Source organism: Monoraphidium neglectum (genome assembly GCF_000611645.1).
Source record: "Monoraphidium neglectum strain SAG 48.87 unplaced genomic scaffold scaffold00995, whole genome shotgun sequence".
NCBI classification, from domain to species: domain Eukaryota; kingdom Viridiplantae; phylum Chlorophyta; class Chlorophyceae; order Sphaeropleales; family Selenastraceae; genus Monoraphidium; species Monoraphidium neglectum.
Genome location: NW_014012633.1, coordinates 1 through 16,487, shown reverse-complemented (window position 1 = coordinate 16,487; position 16,487 = coordinate 1). Strand labels below are relative to the sequence as shown.

Below are 16,487 nucleotides of genomic sequence, written 5' to 3'. Positions count from 1 at the left end.
ACATAGGCCCGGGTGCGCCCACGAGCATCGGCGCAGGCGGCGGCGGGGGACGGCCACCGCCGCAGCCGCCTGGCGGTCCCTCGGCATTTTTTTATTCTTGCATATCCTTATCGTGGCCCTGGGCGCAGCACTCGTGGCGCCCGGGCACTCTTAGCATTTTGTCGACCCCATACCTCAATCAGGCGCCTGCGTGTGCACCCCCACGCAGCCAGGCGCCTGCCGCCACTGCCCTGTTCGGCTGACCCCTATGCACACGATCATGTGTTGAACCCCCTCCCAAGAACCAATGACGGTCTGCAGTTTATTGTTGACCCCCTGTGCTTTGACTGATGGCCCCGTTGGACGTTTGGCAGCCCGCGTGCAACAACCCACACACCTGTACCCATACGAGCTGGCCTGAAATCTTGTAGGGTTCTGCATCAATGCAGGAAGGGACGAGTAGATTGGTGTTCATGGCAGGGCTGCAGCAGCAGGGGGGCGAGGGGACGCGGGGAGGGGTGGGGTGGTGGCAGTTGCAGTGGTGGTCTGTTGGTGAATTTGGCTTTGCCCTTTTGCCCTGGTCAACGAGCTCGCCAGCTTCTATTTGACTTGCAGTCCCCAAATTACATGGATAGCTAAGTTGGTCGTGCATCAAGCAAATGTATCAGAGTACGTCCCTGCCTCAGCTGGCGCGCAGAAGTCAGGCACTCGGGTGTCACCGGGGAGCCTGGGCACACCCGTTGATTCACGACGGCCGCGACTGGGACCAGCCCCGCAAGGATCTCTGCAGCCACCAAGCAGCTTGAAAGTAGTCGTGAGCGCTTTCTCAAGCCCACGAGTCCCGAATCGACGTATCGTCCGGAGTGCGGCCACACCCTCAAGCGTGACTCCGCTCCAGTTCACAGCGGTGAGGAGACAATTACATGCAGCGCGACAAAAAGTATTGCGAGGCACTGCGCGAGCCACGCTTGACCTTGAAGTTCACATGGGGCCATTTCACTGCGCCGCCGCCATTCAGCTAGTGGCCCCTGCTTGAGCCCCAGCACACGCTCTCACCTGCACCATGTGCGCTCCTGTACAGATGGCTGTCAGCAGCAGCATGATGGTGTTTACGGTGCTGGCGCTGGCGCTGGTGTCCGGCTCGGCCGCCGCCGAACCTGCCCCTTCCATCGCATCATTGGTCGGCCAGGTGACAAGAACCAGTCTGCAATTTTTGCTGTAATTTTTTTGAGACTTGCAGCACAAGCAACTGCTTGCTAGAGAAGTCGAGCTGCCCACTGTTTTGGCGCAGCTCGCGGCCGTCTCCGGCGCCTCACTCACTGCCCCGCTTTACCCACTTTCCTGCGGTGGCGATTCGTGCGCGCCTCCCCCCTCTGAAAGGCCTCGGCGGCCGTTGGCCCCGCCGCCGCTCAGCTCGGCGGCCTGCCAAGCCTCGCCACTGACGCCAAGGCCGCCCTGGCGCGCCTGAACAAGCCAGGCAGCGACCTGCTCTCCTCCGCCATCGCCAAGCTGGCGGCGTTCCCGCCCCCCGGCAACTTCACCGGGAAGGTCTTCAAGGCGCCCGCGGCCGAGGCGCAACTGACTCAGCTGCTGGCGGACTGGCAGAAGAGCGCTGGGGCGGTCGTTCAGGTGAGCAGCCGCACACGCGCGCCCATCCGCTCGCAGCGCCTGCGCGCCCCCCCAATGGGGAGCGCGGGCTGCACTTGCCGCGTACGCAGGAATGCGTCGTCCTCCCCTGCCTCCTTGTCCGCCTGAAACTTTCTCGTACCTGAAAACCCCCAGATGAATCAATTAAAGCCCTCAACCCGGAATCATGAGACTTACTGTACAGCCGCACCCATGCGCGATGCCTCCATCTGCTCGCAGTCCCTGGCCGCCAACATCACTGCCGCTGCTGGCAAGCCGGTGCCGATCAGCAAGGACGCCTACCTGGCAAAGATCGACACAGCTACCAAGAAGCTTCAGCAGGGGGTTGCCGCCATACCAGGTGTGTGCGCGCGCGTGCACACGCCGCTGTCCGCAACCGCGCCGGCTCGGCTGCTGCATGTGAACAAGCCCGGCTTTTCGGACGGCTCACTTACGGGTGGGCGCCGGTCGTGGCGCTGCCGCCACGGACGCAGACACTGCGAGCGCAATGGGAAGTACGCGAAGCTAGGGTCGCCGGCGCACCCGAAATCGTGGCCCCGCTGCGCACGCACATTCGAACGCATCGCCCCGCCTGCAACCTCCCGGCACCGCCCTCGGCCGCCGTGCGTCGCAGGCGTGAGCGCCCAGGAGAAGACTGCGGCCCTCGGCACTGTCCAGGCGTACGCAGCCAGGGTGCGCGCCACCCTGGACACCAGCATCCAGCAGCTTCTCAGCACGGTGTCAGGTGCTGCATCCGCTAAGGTGTCCAAGGCGCTCCCCGCGCCGAAGCCGAGGCGCCTGCTGTGGTGGGCGTGAGCGGTGGCGCGGGGCGCCCGCGCATCTGGGTCGCTGTCGGTGCGTGCCTGCGAAGGTTGTGTTGCGCGCGCACGGCTGCTGGGCTGTGGGCGGGATGAGGGATTGAATCTTGTGAAGCCCTATGTGCATCTATGACACTCTTTGGCTCAAAACCTTGGCTGGCATGCGACACTCCAGCGTATGTATCACGTGTGCATGAGCAGCATTTCCCATGAAATTCGATTATGGAGATATGGGTGGTTCAGGAATTTGGCTGTGATGCGAAGCATGCCTGACAATCACTCACATGCGTTTGAGTATTGAGCTTGGCCCCTAACATGCACTTCAAATGGTAACCATGAGATGACATCAGGTGACTCATCCGTGTACGGCAGTGCACACAAGTCACCTTCAAGTGTCGCTGGGCGCAAAGTCAAGCGGACAGTGCAGTGTTGTGACCGAACCACACAACTCCTTCTCGTGACGGCTTTGACTCATGCCGGCGGACCATGCCGCGGGCATAGACTCCTGGCGCTTTTCCAGAACACTGTGTGTTTGCTGTGTAGATGACATGTAGATGACAGGACAAGTAGGCAGGGCGCTGCATCAGACGCATGTGTGGACTGCCAACACACCTGCCGACCACCATGGGTGCAGTTTTTGGTGGCAATGTCTGCAGTGAGGAACCATCCACAAACCTCTCAACTCACATCTCCGCCACACTTGTTCTGCTTCCAGCACGCAACTGAGCAACGAGTGATCTGCTCGGTCCGTGCACGAGCTCGTCAGATTGCTGTAGAGTCGTTGTCATTGACGTAATTTTTTCAAGATTTTCAGCATCCACTAGCTGGCACTGCGAGGTGCCTTTACAGCACACGCAGCGGGCACAGCAGGAGCTTACCAAGGCGCAGACGCACGCCGCGCGTGTTGCCCCAAATTCAGCAAGCGACCGGGCGCAGCCACGCAGGTGGAGCGTGATGGCAGCGCAGGCTGCGACGCCATTCCACCTGGCACTGCCGACGCACGACATTCTAGAGGCGCGGCGCTTCTATGGCGAAGTCATGGTGCGTCGCTCCTTGCGCAGGCACGGCAGGGTGCAAACCGAGGCAGCCGGTGGCACCATCTCGTGGCACCATATCATGAGTATCAGGGCCTGAAATGGCATGCCGTTACAACAGTAGTGCAAGGGATCAACGCTGCTGCCCTCGCGCCAAAGCGGCACTGGTTGCCTCCGCCGTTGCCTGACCGCTTACTCCCACGCTCCGGCGCCATGTCGATGTTGCAGGGATGCGCGGAGGGCCGCTCCGCAGCTACCTGGGTGGACTGGAACTTCTACGGACACCAGGTGGGGCTGCCGGCGGCATAACAGCAGGGTTGCAGGATCAAAGCTGGCGCAGCGCAAGATGCTGCAGTGGTCGTGTCGTCGCCCGCTCGCGGCTGCATCTACAAAAGCACGTGTGCTGCGTCTCGGGGTTGCCACCCTTGGAGCCGCCAAGCGGCCTCATCCAGTCCAACCTGGTGCCTGCTCCGCCCTGGCCGTGGACCCGCTCTGCCCTGCTCTGCCCCAGCCCTGCTCGTTTCTGCAGCATCTCACTGGTCCGATCGGCCCAATCCACCACGCTCCGCTCCGTGTGCAAGGTGGTGACGCACCTCGTGCCCGGCTACAACGCCACTGCCCATCACAACGCGGTGGACGGCGACGCGGTGCCGGTGCCGCATTGTGGGTGGCCAGAGATGCTCTGCATCGGCAAGCATAGGAACGGTGGAAAAGCCCCTGCAGCAGCAGCGCCTGCAACTTCAAATGGCAGCCAGGTTTGGTGGTCACAGAGCAGAGTAGCTCCCAGGTCAGCCACCTCATGCACCCATGCGCGTACCCATATGTCTTGCGTGTCACGCCCACCCTCAAACAGGCGGGGCAGTGCTGAGCAAAGAGCAGTTTGAAGAGGTGAGGAATGCATTCGCAATTATGCGAACGCGCAAACAGAGCGCTAACCAGAAACTGCACGTGCCCACAGGAACCCTGCACAACAGTGCCCGCCACCGCTCGTCCAAATCGATGGAGACTGCACACCCTTGTGCCATCCCATGGGGATTGACGCCTTGCAACCTCCATTGCCTTTTTTGGCACCATCCATGCTACCTCAACCACTAATCGTGCCCAGCTGGCAGAGCGTTTACGGCAAAATGGAGTCAAATTTGTCATCGAGCCGCACCTGAGATTTGTGGTGCGATCCGGGAGGAGCCTGCCTTGGCCTGCTGTGTCCACTGGTTGCACAGGAGGCTCATACTGCACCACAGAAGACATACTGCACCACAGAAGACATGCCACCTGAAATATGTCTGGTGAATGAACACCACTCCCGTCCCAAACGCATACACATCTCCCACCATTATTCTGCGGCCTGAGCTCCCTGCCTCTGGCTGCGACTCATGGATTTTCGCGTGCATCCATTTTCAATGACACCACTCTTACTATGCATGCCGGCATCCCATGTTCATTGCGTGCATATCAGGGCCAGCCTGGGGAGCAGCTGACCATGTTCTTCACAGACCCCTCCGGCAATGCCCTGGAGTTCAAGGCGATGAGTCGCCCCGAGAACCTCTTCGCGCGGTACACCGTCACCGAATGAGCGCGGCGTGCGGCATTGAGCGCTTGATATGGTTCTTTCCTTACATGTAACCTACATGTTCTTCACCCCGCCCCAACCCAGCCCCTCTGTCCCCAGAATGTATACAGGTAAGGGACACAGGATTTGTCACGGTTCTGTCCCAAACAGGCCGGGTTACTCTGCGTCCACAAACTCATAAGCGCCATTTTTTTGAACTTACAACGGAACAACTTGACTGCCTCGCGGCGCGGCTCGCGCTGCCAGGCGCGTCCCGCCTGCAGACATCGGCTGGCGCGCATCATGCACAAGCTGCAGCAGCTGCGCGGCCTGACATGGGTGGCGCTGCGCGAGCAACCATTGTCCTTCGAAAGGAAAAAATGTCATCGCGCTTGTGCCTCCGAGTCACCCGCATTCCATCCGTCATATCGGACATAGCGGGGTGGGTCCCACCCCCGACTCCTTCTCACCCGCCTGCAAGCCTGCAACCGGACTACTTGACCACCACGGCCTCCTGGGCCTCTAGACACAATCAAAACAGGTTCACTAATGCACATATATACACAATGAAGCTATCACCGGGAGGTAAATTGCCGCCAGGCTCCAAGTTGAGGAGGTCGCCCAGCCTGAAGCGGTCGCCCTCCATGATGGCGTCATATCAGCTAGATATGCGAGTCAGCTCAAAATGGCGGTCGCTCAGCGTCCACCTGGTCATTTTCGCAGCGGGGGCGCTGCTCATGATGGCCTTCCTCAACTATGGCTCTGTTCCCGACCGATCCTCTGCAAGAGTATCGGTCCTGGCATCTCAAAGAGGCTCTGGTGCTGGCAGAAGAGGCCTGTACGATGCCAGCGGTTCGAGCAGTGAGTCCTCCCAGCAGCGCCAACTGCCCTGCTGGGGCTCTCTGCGCGCGGCTGGTCGCGAATGAATAAATGGATTGTGTTTCACAACTCGAAATGGCCCGTGGGGCTGGGCACTGCGCCCCTGCGGACACACCAGTCCGCTGGGCGACCCTGTATGCACGATCGCCCCACCCAGCAACAAACCTGCGCTTTTGCCGCCGTGCGTGCGCCCCGCTTGCCAGGCCTGATGTCCAAGTGGAACATCTTTGGCGGCTGGCAGGGACGGCAGCAGCAGCAACAGCAGCAGCAGCACATACAGTTGGGAAAGCCTCCAGGTGGGGTTTCGGTCGAGCCGCCGCCGCCGCAGCAGCAGCAACAGCAGCAGCAGCAGCAGCAGGCGCGGACGCCGGGCGGCCACCCGTTCTCCGCACTGCCCACCCTGGGATCAGCACCCGTCGCGTCGGGCCCCGGCCGGCCGGCCGCCCGCGCCGGCAAAGGCGCGGCCGCTTCCGCCGGGGGCCTCAGCGGCGTCGCCGCCCGCGCCGGGCGGATCGCTGTCCCCGAGGACTTTGACTGGCGCGCCTACCTGCTCCGCTACTCGGACCTCCGCAACAGCAACATACGCACCCGGGACGCGGCGGTGTTCCACTACGTCGACAATGGCTACAGCGAGCAGCGCAGCTACCAGCGGGTGCCCGTCCTGCTGCGCTACACGGCCTGCCAGGGCCTTTTCAATCAGATGTACGCGCACCTGAACGCGCTGGTGCTGGCGGACTACCTGGGCGCCGACGTGGTGCTGCCGCCGAGCGTGTACAGGTGCGCGCCACGCGCGGGTACGCGGGTGGTTGGCGTGGTGCACAGAGGCCCGCCTGGCGGCAGCAGATGCGTGCGGGCAACCGCGTGCCTGGTGACGGGGGGACTGCACCGCAAGCAGATGGCTGAGATGGTTGGGAGAGAGGGACACTGGTGCATTGAGGGACACCAGGCGCAGCCGGCCGCGCGGTCTAGAGCAACAGTTGGGGACACCCGGGCGGCACATGCACGGCGGACAGCGGAGCGGCGTGACTCGCAGCACCACTGCACGCGCGGCGTGCCGCCGGCCCACCGGCAGCATGCTTGCCTTATGCGACTTGTTCAAAGGTTACTCTGTACATGTGATAACACAAGTAGTTTCACTCAGGCACGAATTCCATGCCTTCAATGCAACCATGACTAATGATGACAGGGAATCATTTTCCAAGTACTTCACGATGACTGAGATCGAGAAGAACGAGGTGAAGTGGACCCCGACAGACACCGACGCTCTGCTGGATGTCGACGCGCTGCAGCGGTTCTACGCCCAGAAAGGTGAGCGCGGTGTGGCGCCATGGGGTCTTTTCTTGCGGTGGGTTTGGGGGGGGGGCGCAGCGGGACGTGCCGATTCGTAATGGCAGCAGGTGGCGTGGCTGTGGCCGCGTAGCTGTGGCCGCGCGGCTACGACGCCGTTCTGTCTCACGGCCCCTAGCTGTGGCGAGAGGTGCTGGAGGGGAGGCGGAGGCGCACTAGTTGTGCTTTGGAGAACGGCAGTTGGGTGCAGCGGATGCTGCGGCAGCGCGTGCATGGCAGCAGTTGCATGGCACTCGGGAGGATGGAGGAGCCGCAGCTGGAATCACCACAGCAGGACAGCACCATGCAGCATGAAGCAGCATGACGCAGCATGAACGCAGAAGTCAAAACGATGCAGCAGCTGCAACGCCAGCCATGGAGAAGACTTGCAGGGGCCGCACTGTGCGGCACCGTGTGTCGCATCCGCGAAGCCAGCGGGCGAGCAGCGCCGAAGAGCAGGGAGTGCGCTACGCGGGCGGCTGGTAGTGCACGAAACCTGACGTGCGCCACATGCGCAGCCACCACGCACAGCAGCAAAGCACAGCATCTCGCGGCGGCAGCGGCGGTGCCACCGCCCCACCAGTGGCCGCCTTGACGCCGACACGGAGCAGCGGCCGCGGCTCTCTACCACAGGCGAGGCGGCAGTCCCTATAGGCAGTCGGCCCTCTTCCTGACAACTGCTCGCTCCACTTCCACCGCCACCCATCCCCTTGAGCTGAGCGCAGGCATCAAGATCCATCGGACGCCGCCGTATGAGTCTTTCCCAGATTGCATGCACCCTCAGGACGCATTCCCGCGCTACAAGATGCCGGGGATCCGACCAGAGCAGGCGCGCGGCGACCCACGCACGCCTGCAGCCCGATTGTTGGCGCACTGGAAGCGTGCAGGACGTTGCGTGCTAATGCAGCAGGCGCTGGCATCGACTGTGTTGCAGCGCGTTGTGGGGTGCGCTGACCTGCCTCATGATCATCATTAGCATCATAATGAGTGAAAGTGGCAATTGATGGATATCCACACCCGAGCATCCTGCGTGCAAACACAAACGTCTGGACCTCCCTGCAGGTGGTACAGCTGCCAGACACCTACCTGCAGAGCATGCACATCTGGTACCTCTGGGACCGCGCGGCGGACAGGATCATGGCCAAGCACCAGGAGCTGGTGGACGCGGGGTGGCCCCACAACACCACTGTCGTCCTGGACCTGCCCTGCCCCTTCCTCTCCATCATGTGAGGTCGAGGTGCCCCCTCGCCATGTTGCGGGGTCGAGCCAGGGGAGCCGCCTCGCGCACGGCTGCCTTGGCGGCAGGCGGAGGGGCGGGCGGCGGGCGGCGGCGGGAGCAGGACGGAGTGGCTGGGGAGGCGGAGTGCAAGAGCAGTGGGGCAACAAGGCGTTTGGAGCGGCGCTGCTGGCCAGCGTCGGCTTCCAGGCACCGCTGCGGACCACGCCCCCTCTCCCGCCTGCCAACCATGACTGACCCAACCACTCCCCCCACCTTGCAATCCCACTTAGGACCCTCACCTGCATGGAGAGCGCCCAGGAGGCCGCCACCGCCCTCAAGTTCAACCGCACGATCGTCCAGATGGCGCGCACGGTCATCAACGGCATGCGCACCGCGGGCATCTCGCACTACAACGGCGCCCACCTGCGGCTGGAGAAGGACGCGGTGGACTGGGCGCGGATACTTGGGGGGCTGCGGAAATATCTCGCGGAGTACGCAAAGTCGTTTGCGGCGGCGGGGTTCACCACGGCCAAAGACCTGTACATAGCCAGCGGCCTGCTGTCGTACGACGCGAGCGAGGAGATGCAGAACATGCTCAAGTTCCTGCGGCCGCACAGCAAGACGGTGCAGGTGCGGGGGCTGGCGCGCGGCGGGGCGGCGCCCGTGACGGGGGTGCGTCCTCTTGCATTCTGCAGATACCCTGCAGAGTCCGCAGCAAACTTGTTCCGAGGAGATTTGCTGAGGCTTCTCCCTTTGCTTCTTTCGTCGTGACAAGCTCTGCAATGATCTTCTTCTTGCTGTTGCTTGCTCATTTATGTGATCTTGGGGGCCTCCTCAACCCGATGCAACGGCCCGCAGCCCCTGGCTCTCTGGTGGTGTGCACGGCCTTATTTAATTGTTACTCCCCGCCTGTGCGCCATGTGACTGTCGACCCGACTCCCCTCTTTCCCCGTGCAGTACAAGGAGCTGTACCTGCCGCCCCAGATGCTCAAGGAGCTCAACCCCGAGCAGGAGGCGCTGGTGGACTTTCTCGTGCTGTCCAACAGCAACAACTTTGTGGGGCTGGGGTCGTCCACCTTCAGCGTTTACCTCAGGTGGGGGTTGTACAGGCGCCAGTGGGCTTTTGTGGCGAGCGGGTGCAAGCTTGAGATACACGCCAACACGATGATGGAGTGGCTGTGTTTTGGGAGGGTTGTGGCGCAAGGCAAAGGGTTGTGCGAAATGATAGATGATGGGGTCTGGGTGGGGGTTGGATGGTAGGGTGAGGTTGATGGAGGCCGGGAGGGGATGGGAAGCTGGAGTGGGAGGCAAAGGCTGCGGTGCCTGGCCTTCAAGGTGTGAAGGCGGTGTGGGCTGCACACTGTACACATCCAGCTCACCAGCCCGCGAGGCTGGCTCGGAAGGGGCTCAGCTTTGGCCTGGCCCCTGGAGGGCTGGTCGGCCGGGACATAGGGTGGCTTTCGCTGCATTGCAGCTACCTGCACGCGTCCTGCTTGTGCTCCCTCAACCCGGCAAGGACACCAGCATGCCAGCGAGCTTGCGATGTGCCGCCGCTTGCGCCCCTCCCTCGCTGCTGCTGACGTGCCGCACGCGTCTGCGTGGCGCTGCCCGCGCACGCAGGGAGTACCGTGTGCTGCTGGGCCACCCTCGGATGGCAGACGTCTTCGTCGACACGTCGAAGATTGGGACGGACGCGCTGTTCGAGCGCTGCACGCACTTTGCACCGCTGGACACGACCGCCACGGCGGCGATGCCGCTGCAGCGGCAGGTGCTCTAGCGGGCGTCGCTCAGGCGGCGGCGGCAGCAGCAGCAGCAGCAGCAGCAGCAGCAGCAGCAGCAGCAGCAGCAGCAGCAGGTGATGGCCATTGATGCAGCAGCTGACGCTGCAGATGCAGCGTATGCAGCGGAAGCAGCATGAACAGCAGCAGCAGCAGCAGCAGCAGCAGCAGCAGCGCCGGCTGCTGCAGTGGCATGGAGCAGCCACACTTGGCGAAGTAGCGAGCAGCAACTCCTGGGCGGCGTGTCACCATTAGCAGCAGCAGCAGCACGCGCACGAGGGACTATGCAAGCCGCCAGCCGGCGTCAAGGCGTCGGTGCATCGCCAGACGCCGGCGCACTCGCAGCGGCTCCGCCCCAACCGGCGCCCTTTCTTGACACGCGCGGCCCCTCAGGGGCCGCCTGCCGCGCCACCAGCAGAGGGACACGGCGCGGCTCGTGGCGCTCCATTGTAAGTGACCGGCCAGCAAGGCTTGCGCACCCATTCCTACCCCTCCGGCAGCAAACAATTTTGCCACAGGCACAAACATTTTAGCAACAGCCGAGACCAGGGCGCCGCGCGCGACTGCGCCCTCGCCCGGACTCTTGGGCGGGCACGGCGCGCGCGGGCCGGGCCTCAGCGCGCATCTCGCGCCGGCGCACTCGCTGCAAACGCCACTGCGGTTCTGCCGTGCGCCCTTCTCCTTCACCATCACTGGCACTTTGGGGTTCACACTTGAAATGCGAACGGATGCACGTGTTGTTTGGTTGTTTGTGTGATGCTGTTGCGTCCCCATCGCATTCAGCGTCCAGCAACGTTACGCTCTGTGGCACGGTGTACACACGCGGCCTGCGCCGCGCATTCTATGTTTGTCGCCAGCCCTGCTTCGTTTCTTGTTTGGTGCCCCTGTGGGCCGGCCCACCTTGGCGCCGCGCGGAACCTCCACCCGATTTGCTGCGATGCGGCAAAGCGGCGCCTTCACACTCCCTCGAGCTGTATGCCCGGGCCACGGTTTGACACTGGCCCTGGCCCCGGCATCGGCACTGCGCTGCAGAAGGGCTTCTGTACAGTGGCTGCACCACCGGTGTGTGTTCCGCCGACGCACCGCGGCCTTCTGTGCAGCGCATCGCGGCCCGCGCGCTGACAGCAGGGCATCGGTGCCTGGTTTTGCTCCGACATAACGGGACTAGAACCTAGCATACACTGGGCTGCATGCATGCGTGAGCCCTGTACCATCGGCGTCCCCCCCCCTCCCGCCTCACAAAGCTGGTCAAGGTGGGGAGCCTGTCGTGGGCGGAGCTGGGTGCGGCTTAAAAGAGCACGATCGCGTGCGCGCGCAGAAACTGAACTCAACTTAACGCAGCGCTTGAAATCATTTTTGTTTTGCAAGGGTCGATTTGTAACCCTACGGTCAATGACCTGGAGTTTCGGCCAAGCACCAGGCATACGGCGTGCACACAGCAGCAGCAGCAGTCAAGCACCTCGTACAAAAAAGCAGATGCATGACCTCGGGACGACATGGAGGTGAAGTCAAATCTCCTCGCGGCGTCAGGTGTAGAGATCTGAAGGGACAGCGGATTGTGATGGGTCAGGGATGGGGCACTAGACGCATCATTGACGGTGGCCGGGTGGGGGGGGGGAGGGGAAGGCGACACACGGCCTAGTGAGTACCAGCCGAGAACGATGTTGCAAACCCTTTCCCAAAAGCGCAGTTGCGCGTGTGTATGTTGAAGTTTGTATGCGTTTATACCGCCATACGCCGTGTGTGCGGCGTTGCTAGGCGTGTTTGGTGTGTTCCGGCTCTGCGTTGATCGGGTCCAGTGCTTGCGTTGCCGCGACTGGTCGGTACGTTATCATGGCCGCCTTAATGATTCTGACAGTCTCATGTATTTTGTCGCGAGGTGCCTATTTTGTCGTGAGCCCGAGTGATCTGGACTAAAAGCCCTCGATCGCAGCCAGTTGAGCCTCAAGCAATTTTTCTGCTTTGCACAAACAGCTATATCAATAAAAGCGTCCTTTTATCCACCACAACAAGCCAAGGAAAGCCCGCTCTACACCCCTCCCTGAGCGCAGTATGCAGACAACACGCCTTACATCCCATCAAGTGGGACTAGGACGCTGTCCCATCCAAGGGGCACCTCCCATGAGGCGCGCGGCGATCGCACGCTATGCTGGTGCGACCCCGCCGCCCATCACGACAGGTGCGGCCGGAGCATGCGATGCGGCGCTCCCCGCCTCCACGCCATTGTTGTTATGCAGCCAGTTGCTAAACCGTGGGTCCACACCTCTGCAGTGATGCCTGGTGCTGACGACGTGCTGGAGTGCCCCGACCTGCGCCACGTCCTCGCCGCCAGGTGCGACGAGGCCATGTGTTGTGTGATGCGTGCGCGCGCCGCTCATGCAGGCGGCACTCTGCGGGCCCCCGTGCTGCATGGTCCGGAGCAGGCACCATGCGACACGCTACCAGACAGCGCAATCAGTCGCATGCAGCGCTGCTTGTCTGCCAGCAAGCCTGGCGACAGGCAGCGGCTGCACCCAGCCGGCCCCAACCGCACTCGCGCCCGCAGACCGAGCCCCTTCGTGCCCCACAACAACTTTGGTGGCGGCTTCGGTGCGTCCCCTGCGCCCACGCACCCCTGGCGTCCCTGAAACCTCTGGTGCCTTGTGCTATGTCTGTGCGACAGCATCAGCAATTCCCTCCACCTACGCCAGTGCTGCCTTGTGCTCCCCTTGCGCCCCCCCCCCAAATGCAGTCAGCGATGCAGACCGTGTGGCGTTGACATCGATGAGGTTTGCATCTGGCATGTCCGCCGGTGAGGGACTTGGCGGTCAGCGCTCGGCGCGAGGGCCGGTGGGGGGCCTTGGTGCTGCCACGCGGGGCTGCCGGCTGCTTGGCATCACAATGGCTTGGTTGCCGTCTGTGGTGGCTACAAGCCCGGCAGCGTTCTGGGCAATCTGTGCCGAAATGTGCGTGCCGAAGGCTTAATTCCGCCAGTTTGCTGAAGTCACCATCAGCGCTGGGGCCCGACAATTTCACCTGCCCCGTCCCATCAACAGGCGCCGCCGCGCAGATGCAGCTCGCGGCGGAGACCGAGACGGCGGCGGCCGGCAGCCGCGGCGCTGTGAACTGGATGGAGGCTTCGCTTGAGCAGCTGTCGACGCCGCTTCCGCCCTGGTCCATCCGCGCTGGTGTGCAACGCATCTTCCCGCCCCCCACCCTCCCCGCTGCGGAGGGAGCCTCTAGCAGCAAGCCGCCGCTGGCCGCTCGTGGCAGGGGGACAGAAGCGCGTGTGCCCTCCCCTCTCCCCGCTGCGTGGAGGGAGCCTCTTGCAGCCGCTGCCAATGGCCCTGCTCATGGCAGGGGGACAAGCGTGTGTGTTGGGAGGCCCCCTCCTCCGTACCGTGTTGCCATCCGGCCCAGGCTCTCCAAGCGTGCCAACAAGCCCGCTTTCACAAAGTCCGCCGGCGGCCCAGCCTCTGCCAGCCCCTCTCGCCCGACCACAGGCGCGCGGGACACGATCTACCACGACCCCAAGCACACCACCGCCGCCATCGTCACGTGCGGCGGCCTCTGCCCGGGCCTCAATGACGTCGTCGCGGTGGGTGCCCTGAGGGCTGCGCACGCACGCACGCACACGCCTGCGCACGTGCGCACGTGCGCATGCGAGTTTGTGTGCATGCGAGTGGAGCGTGCATGCCGGAACCCCCAGCCGCAGCAAACACGTGTGCACAAGCGTCACAGTCAATGCCCAGAGATGGCGCCCGCTCCGCAGGCGCCCGCGCCCTGTCTGAGCCTCTTTACCTGCACCGCTTCCGCTGCCCCCACCCCCTTTCTCCCACCGCCCTGACCCCCGGATCTTCACCCCCAGGGCCTGGTCAATAAGCTGACAGACTATGGCGTGCCTGAGGGCAACATACTGGGCATTCGCTACGGCTTCAGGTGGGCGCCTGCGCGGGGGCGAATGCGTCGCGCATTTGGGGTTTCAAACCCTCAGAGGCCGCGTCGCGCGACTGGCAAATTCAGTCATTGGATCAGATTGGACCGGTCCACGCGGCGGCATGGAGACGGCAGCTATGTGTGCAATGAGTTGCGGGCAGTCAGGTTGCGCCCTGCGGCTGCTGTGGCCTCGTACGCTACCGCCAGCCTGCTTTCTGCGCTCTGCTCCCGCAAGCGCAACGCCGAACGTGCCTGCTCTTGCCTGCGCCTTTTTTCCTCGGCACTCCCAAGGGGCTTTTACGACAAGACCCACAAGCCGATCGTGCTGACTAAAAAGAGCGTGGACGGCATCCAGCTGCAGGGCGGAACCATCCTTGGCACGTCGCGCGGCGGCGCCAACATCAAGTGGGCGGGCGCCTCGAGGGGGTTGCACGTGGCCATGGGCGTGGGAAGGGGCGTGGCGGGCTGCCGGTCAGCTGTGCACCTGCAGCCGGGGCGGCAACGCAAGCACTCACTACAGGGTGCACGCATGCGTAATGCGCCGCATGCTTGCGCACAGCGCACACGCGCACACACACACACACACACACACACACACACACACACACGCGCGCGCGCGCGCGCGCGTGCCCCCCAAACACATCATGCATAAGCCAGCAGCATCCATCATATATCGTGAAACGTATCCCCGTCGCTCGCCGCGCTTCCAGGGAGATTGTCAAGCGCATTGACATGTGGGGGGTGGACATGCTGTTTGTGGTCGGGGGCAACGGCGGCAACGCCGGCGCCAGCGCAATCCAGCAGAAGTGTGCAGGTGCGGCCCGAACCCCTCTCCTCACCTGCCCTGAAGCACTTTCTTCGCCTCAGATTCTGCATGCCAGGCTGTGTGTATCCTAACGCAGTGTAAAATCGGCCCTTTTTTTATAGGCTGTGCTAAGCACTTTGCCCGGCTCTGTGTGCCGCCGCAACCACCGCTCTATGCACCAACTCTGCGGATGCACTGACTGGCCTCCATCCCGCTGCTCCTGCGCTCAAACACCCAGAGTCTGACGTGGCGTGTAACGTCATCGGCATCCCCAAGTCCATCGACAATGACATCCTGCTGATTGACAAGTGCTTCGGCTTCGACACCGCGGTGGAGGAGGCCCAGAGGGCGCTGCTGGCCGCAAAGGTCGGCTGAGTGGGTGCAGACGTTGGTTGAGTGGGTGCGCTTGAAAGTGGGTGCGTTTGAAAGTGGGTGCGTTGGTTGAGTGGGTGCGTTTGAAGGCAAGGGTTGAGTCCTCTTTTGTGTGTGTGTGTGTGTGTGTGTGTGTGTGTGTGTGTGTGTGCACACGTGCGTGTGTACGGTACCTAGGGGGTTGGGGTGGGGGTTGCGCAGCCACTTGCGTGGTGCACCCGATCCCCCGGCCTCCGATGTGGCAGCATCACATTCTCCTCCACATGGCGGCAACAACACCCGCAGCCGCATTTGGACGGCTCCATCTTTGTCCGTCACAGGTGGAGGCGTCATCTGCGCGCAACGGCATCGGCCTGGTGAAGCTGATGGGGCGCCAGTCGGGGTTCATCGCGGTGCAGGCCTCCATGGCATCAGGTGGGGGCCGCGGCAGTGTGAGCGGCCGCCAGACGCGGACAGCTCAACATTTGCAATTAATTGGCACCTCATTAGCGGCTGACTGCGACTGATTACTTATTCGCCAGGCGTGCGTTCCAGGGAGAGCGCGCCCACCTGCGCAAGCGCGTGGGACTGCTTGGGCCACGCCGTTTGCAAACCACAACGCCCGCATTAGTATCATTCTCCTCCCCCAAAAAACAGGTGTGGTTGACGCGGTGCTGATCCCGGAGGTGCAGTTCAAGCTGGACGGGCCCACAGGGCTGATGGCATACCTGGAGCAGGTGAGTTTTCTTCCCCTCACTCCAAAGACACCGTGCCTTTTGGGCTGCTGCCGCTCCGCCCACCACATCTCGCCTGTTCCAGGATGCAGGGATTGACCGTTGGGATTTGGGGCGCTCGACGCCTGGTGCCACCGTCCCACGCTGGCAGCTTGCTGCACTGCCCCTGCGCGCCCTCACTTGTTCAATTCCACGCCGCCCCTGCATTATCAAGGTGCTTGAGAGCAAGGGTCACGCGGTGGTGTGCGTCGCAGAGGGCGCCGGGCAGGTGCGAGGGCGCTGGAGTGGCAGCGGCTCTTTCGGCTATGCTTTCTGTCAGGTTGCGCCCGGCCGCCGCCGACCAGCAAGCCTGTCACGTCGCCGGCCGCCTGGCGGCCTGCAGCCGTTTTGGGTCCTTGGCGCCTCGCCCGGCTGCCGCCATTCAAGCCTCTGTTGCACGTCACACAATCACCCCTTGCCAGATCCCCCTCGCCC

At 62.9% G+C, this 16,487-nt stretch overlaps 4 protein-coding genes across 4 annotated transcripts in view; all 4 read left to right on the top strand.

Annotated features, from left to right (window-relative positions):
• Positions 1 to 2,421, top strand: part of MNEG_6230 (transcriptional accessory protein) — a gene marked incomplete at both ends in the record, with an annotated part of 3,847 nt that extends 1,426 nt beyond the window's left edge. The window contains 4 exons of the mRNA XM_014045299.1: positions 1,061 to 1,168; positions 1,360 to 1,608; positions 1,846 to 2,062; positions 2,240 to 2,421. Coding sequence (XP_013900753.1) covers positions 1,061 to 1,168; positions 1,360 to 1,608; positions 1,846 to 2,062; positions 2,240 to 2,421 — 756 coding nt within the window. The remainder of the gene's footprint in view (positions 1 to 1,060; positions 1,169 to 1,359; positions 1,609 to 1,845; positions 2,063 to 2,239) is intronic.
• Positions 2,422 to 3,670: 1,249 nt separating this feature from the next.
• On the top strand, positions 3,671 to 5,030 carry MNEG_6229 (hypothetical protein; the record flags this gene model as incomplete). The annotated part of the gene is made up of 5 exons (XM_014045298.1): positions 3,671 to 3,745; positions 4,039 to 4,120; positions 4,311 to 4,345; positions 4,563 to 4,625; positions 4,914 to 5,030. The coding sequence occupies 5 exons, from the start codon at positions 3,671 to 3,673 to the stop codon at positions 5,028 to 5,030; spliced, it is 372 nt and encodes a 123-aa protein (XP_013900752.1).
• A 542-nt stretch (positions 5,031 to 5,572) lies between these two features.
• MNEG_6228 (hypothetical protein) lies at positions 5,573 to 10,207 on the top strand (the record flags this gene model as incomplete). The annotated part of the gene is made up of 7 exons (XM_014045297.1): positions 5,573 to 5,591; positions 6,089 to 6,662; positions 7,072 to 7,230; positions 8,345 to 8,437; positions 8,721 to 9,060; positions 9,388 to 9,524; positions 10,051 to 10,207. 7 exons carry the CDS (start codon positions 5,573 to 5,575, stop codon positions 10,205 to 10,207), a joined length of 1,479 nt encoding a protein of 492 aa, XP_013900751.1.
• Positions 10,208 to 12,481: 2,274 nt separating this feature from the next.
• On the top strand, positions 12,482 to 16,112 carry MNEG_6227 (hypothetical protein; the record flags this gene model as incomplete). The annotated part of the gene is made up of 12 exons (XM_014045296.1): positions 12,482 to 12,540; positions 12,754 to 12,797; positions 12,940 to 12,999; positions 13,244 to 13,375; positions 13,691 to 13,785; positions 14,056 to 14,126; positions 14,415 to 14,528; positions 14,834 to 14,937; positions 15,167 to 15,294; positions 15,621 to 15,714; positions 15,937 to 16,020; positions 16,099 to 16,112. 12 exons carry the CDS (start codon positions 12,482 to 12,484, stop codon positions 16,110 to 16,112), a joined length of 999 nt encoding a protein of 332 aa, XP_013900750.1.
• Between the last annotated feature and the right edge of the window lie 375 nt (positions 16,113 to 16,487).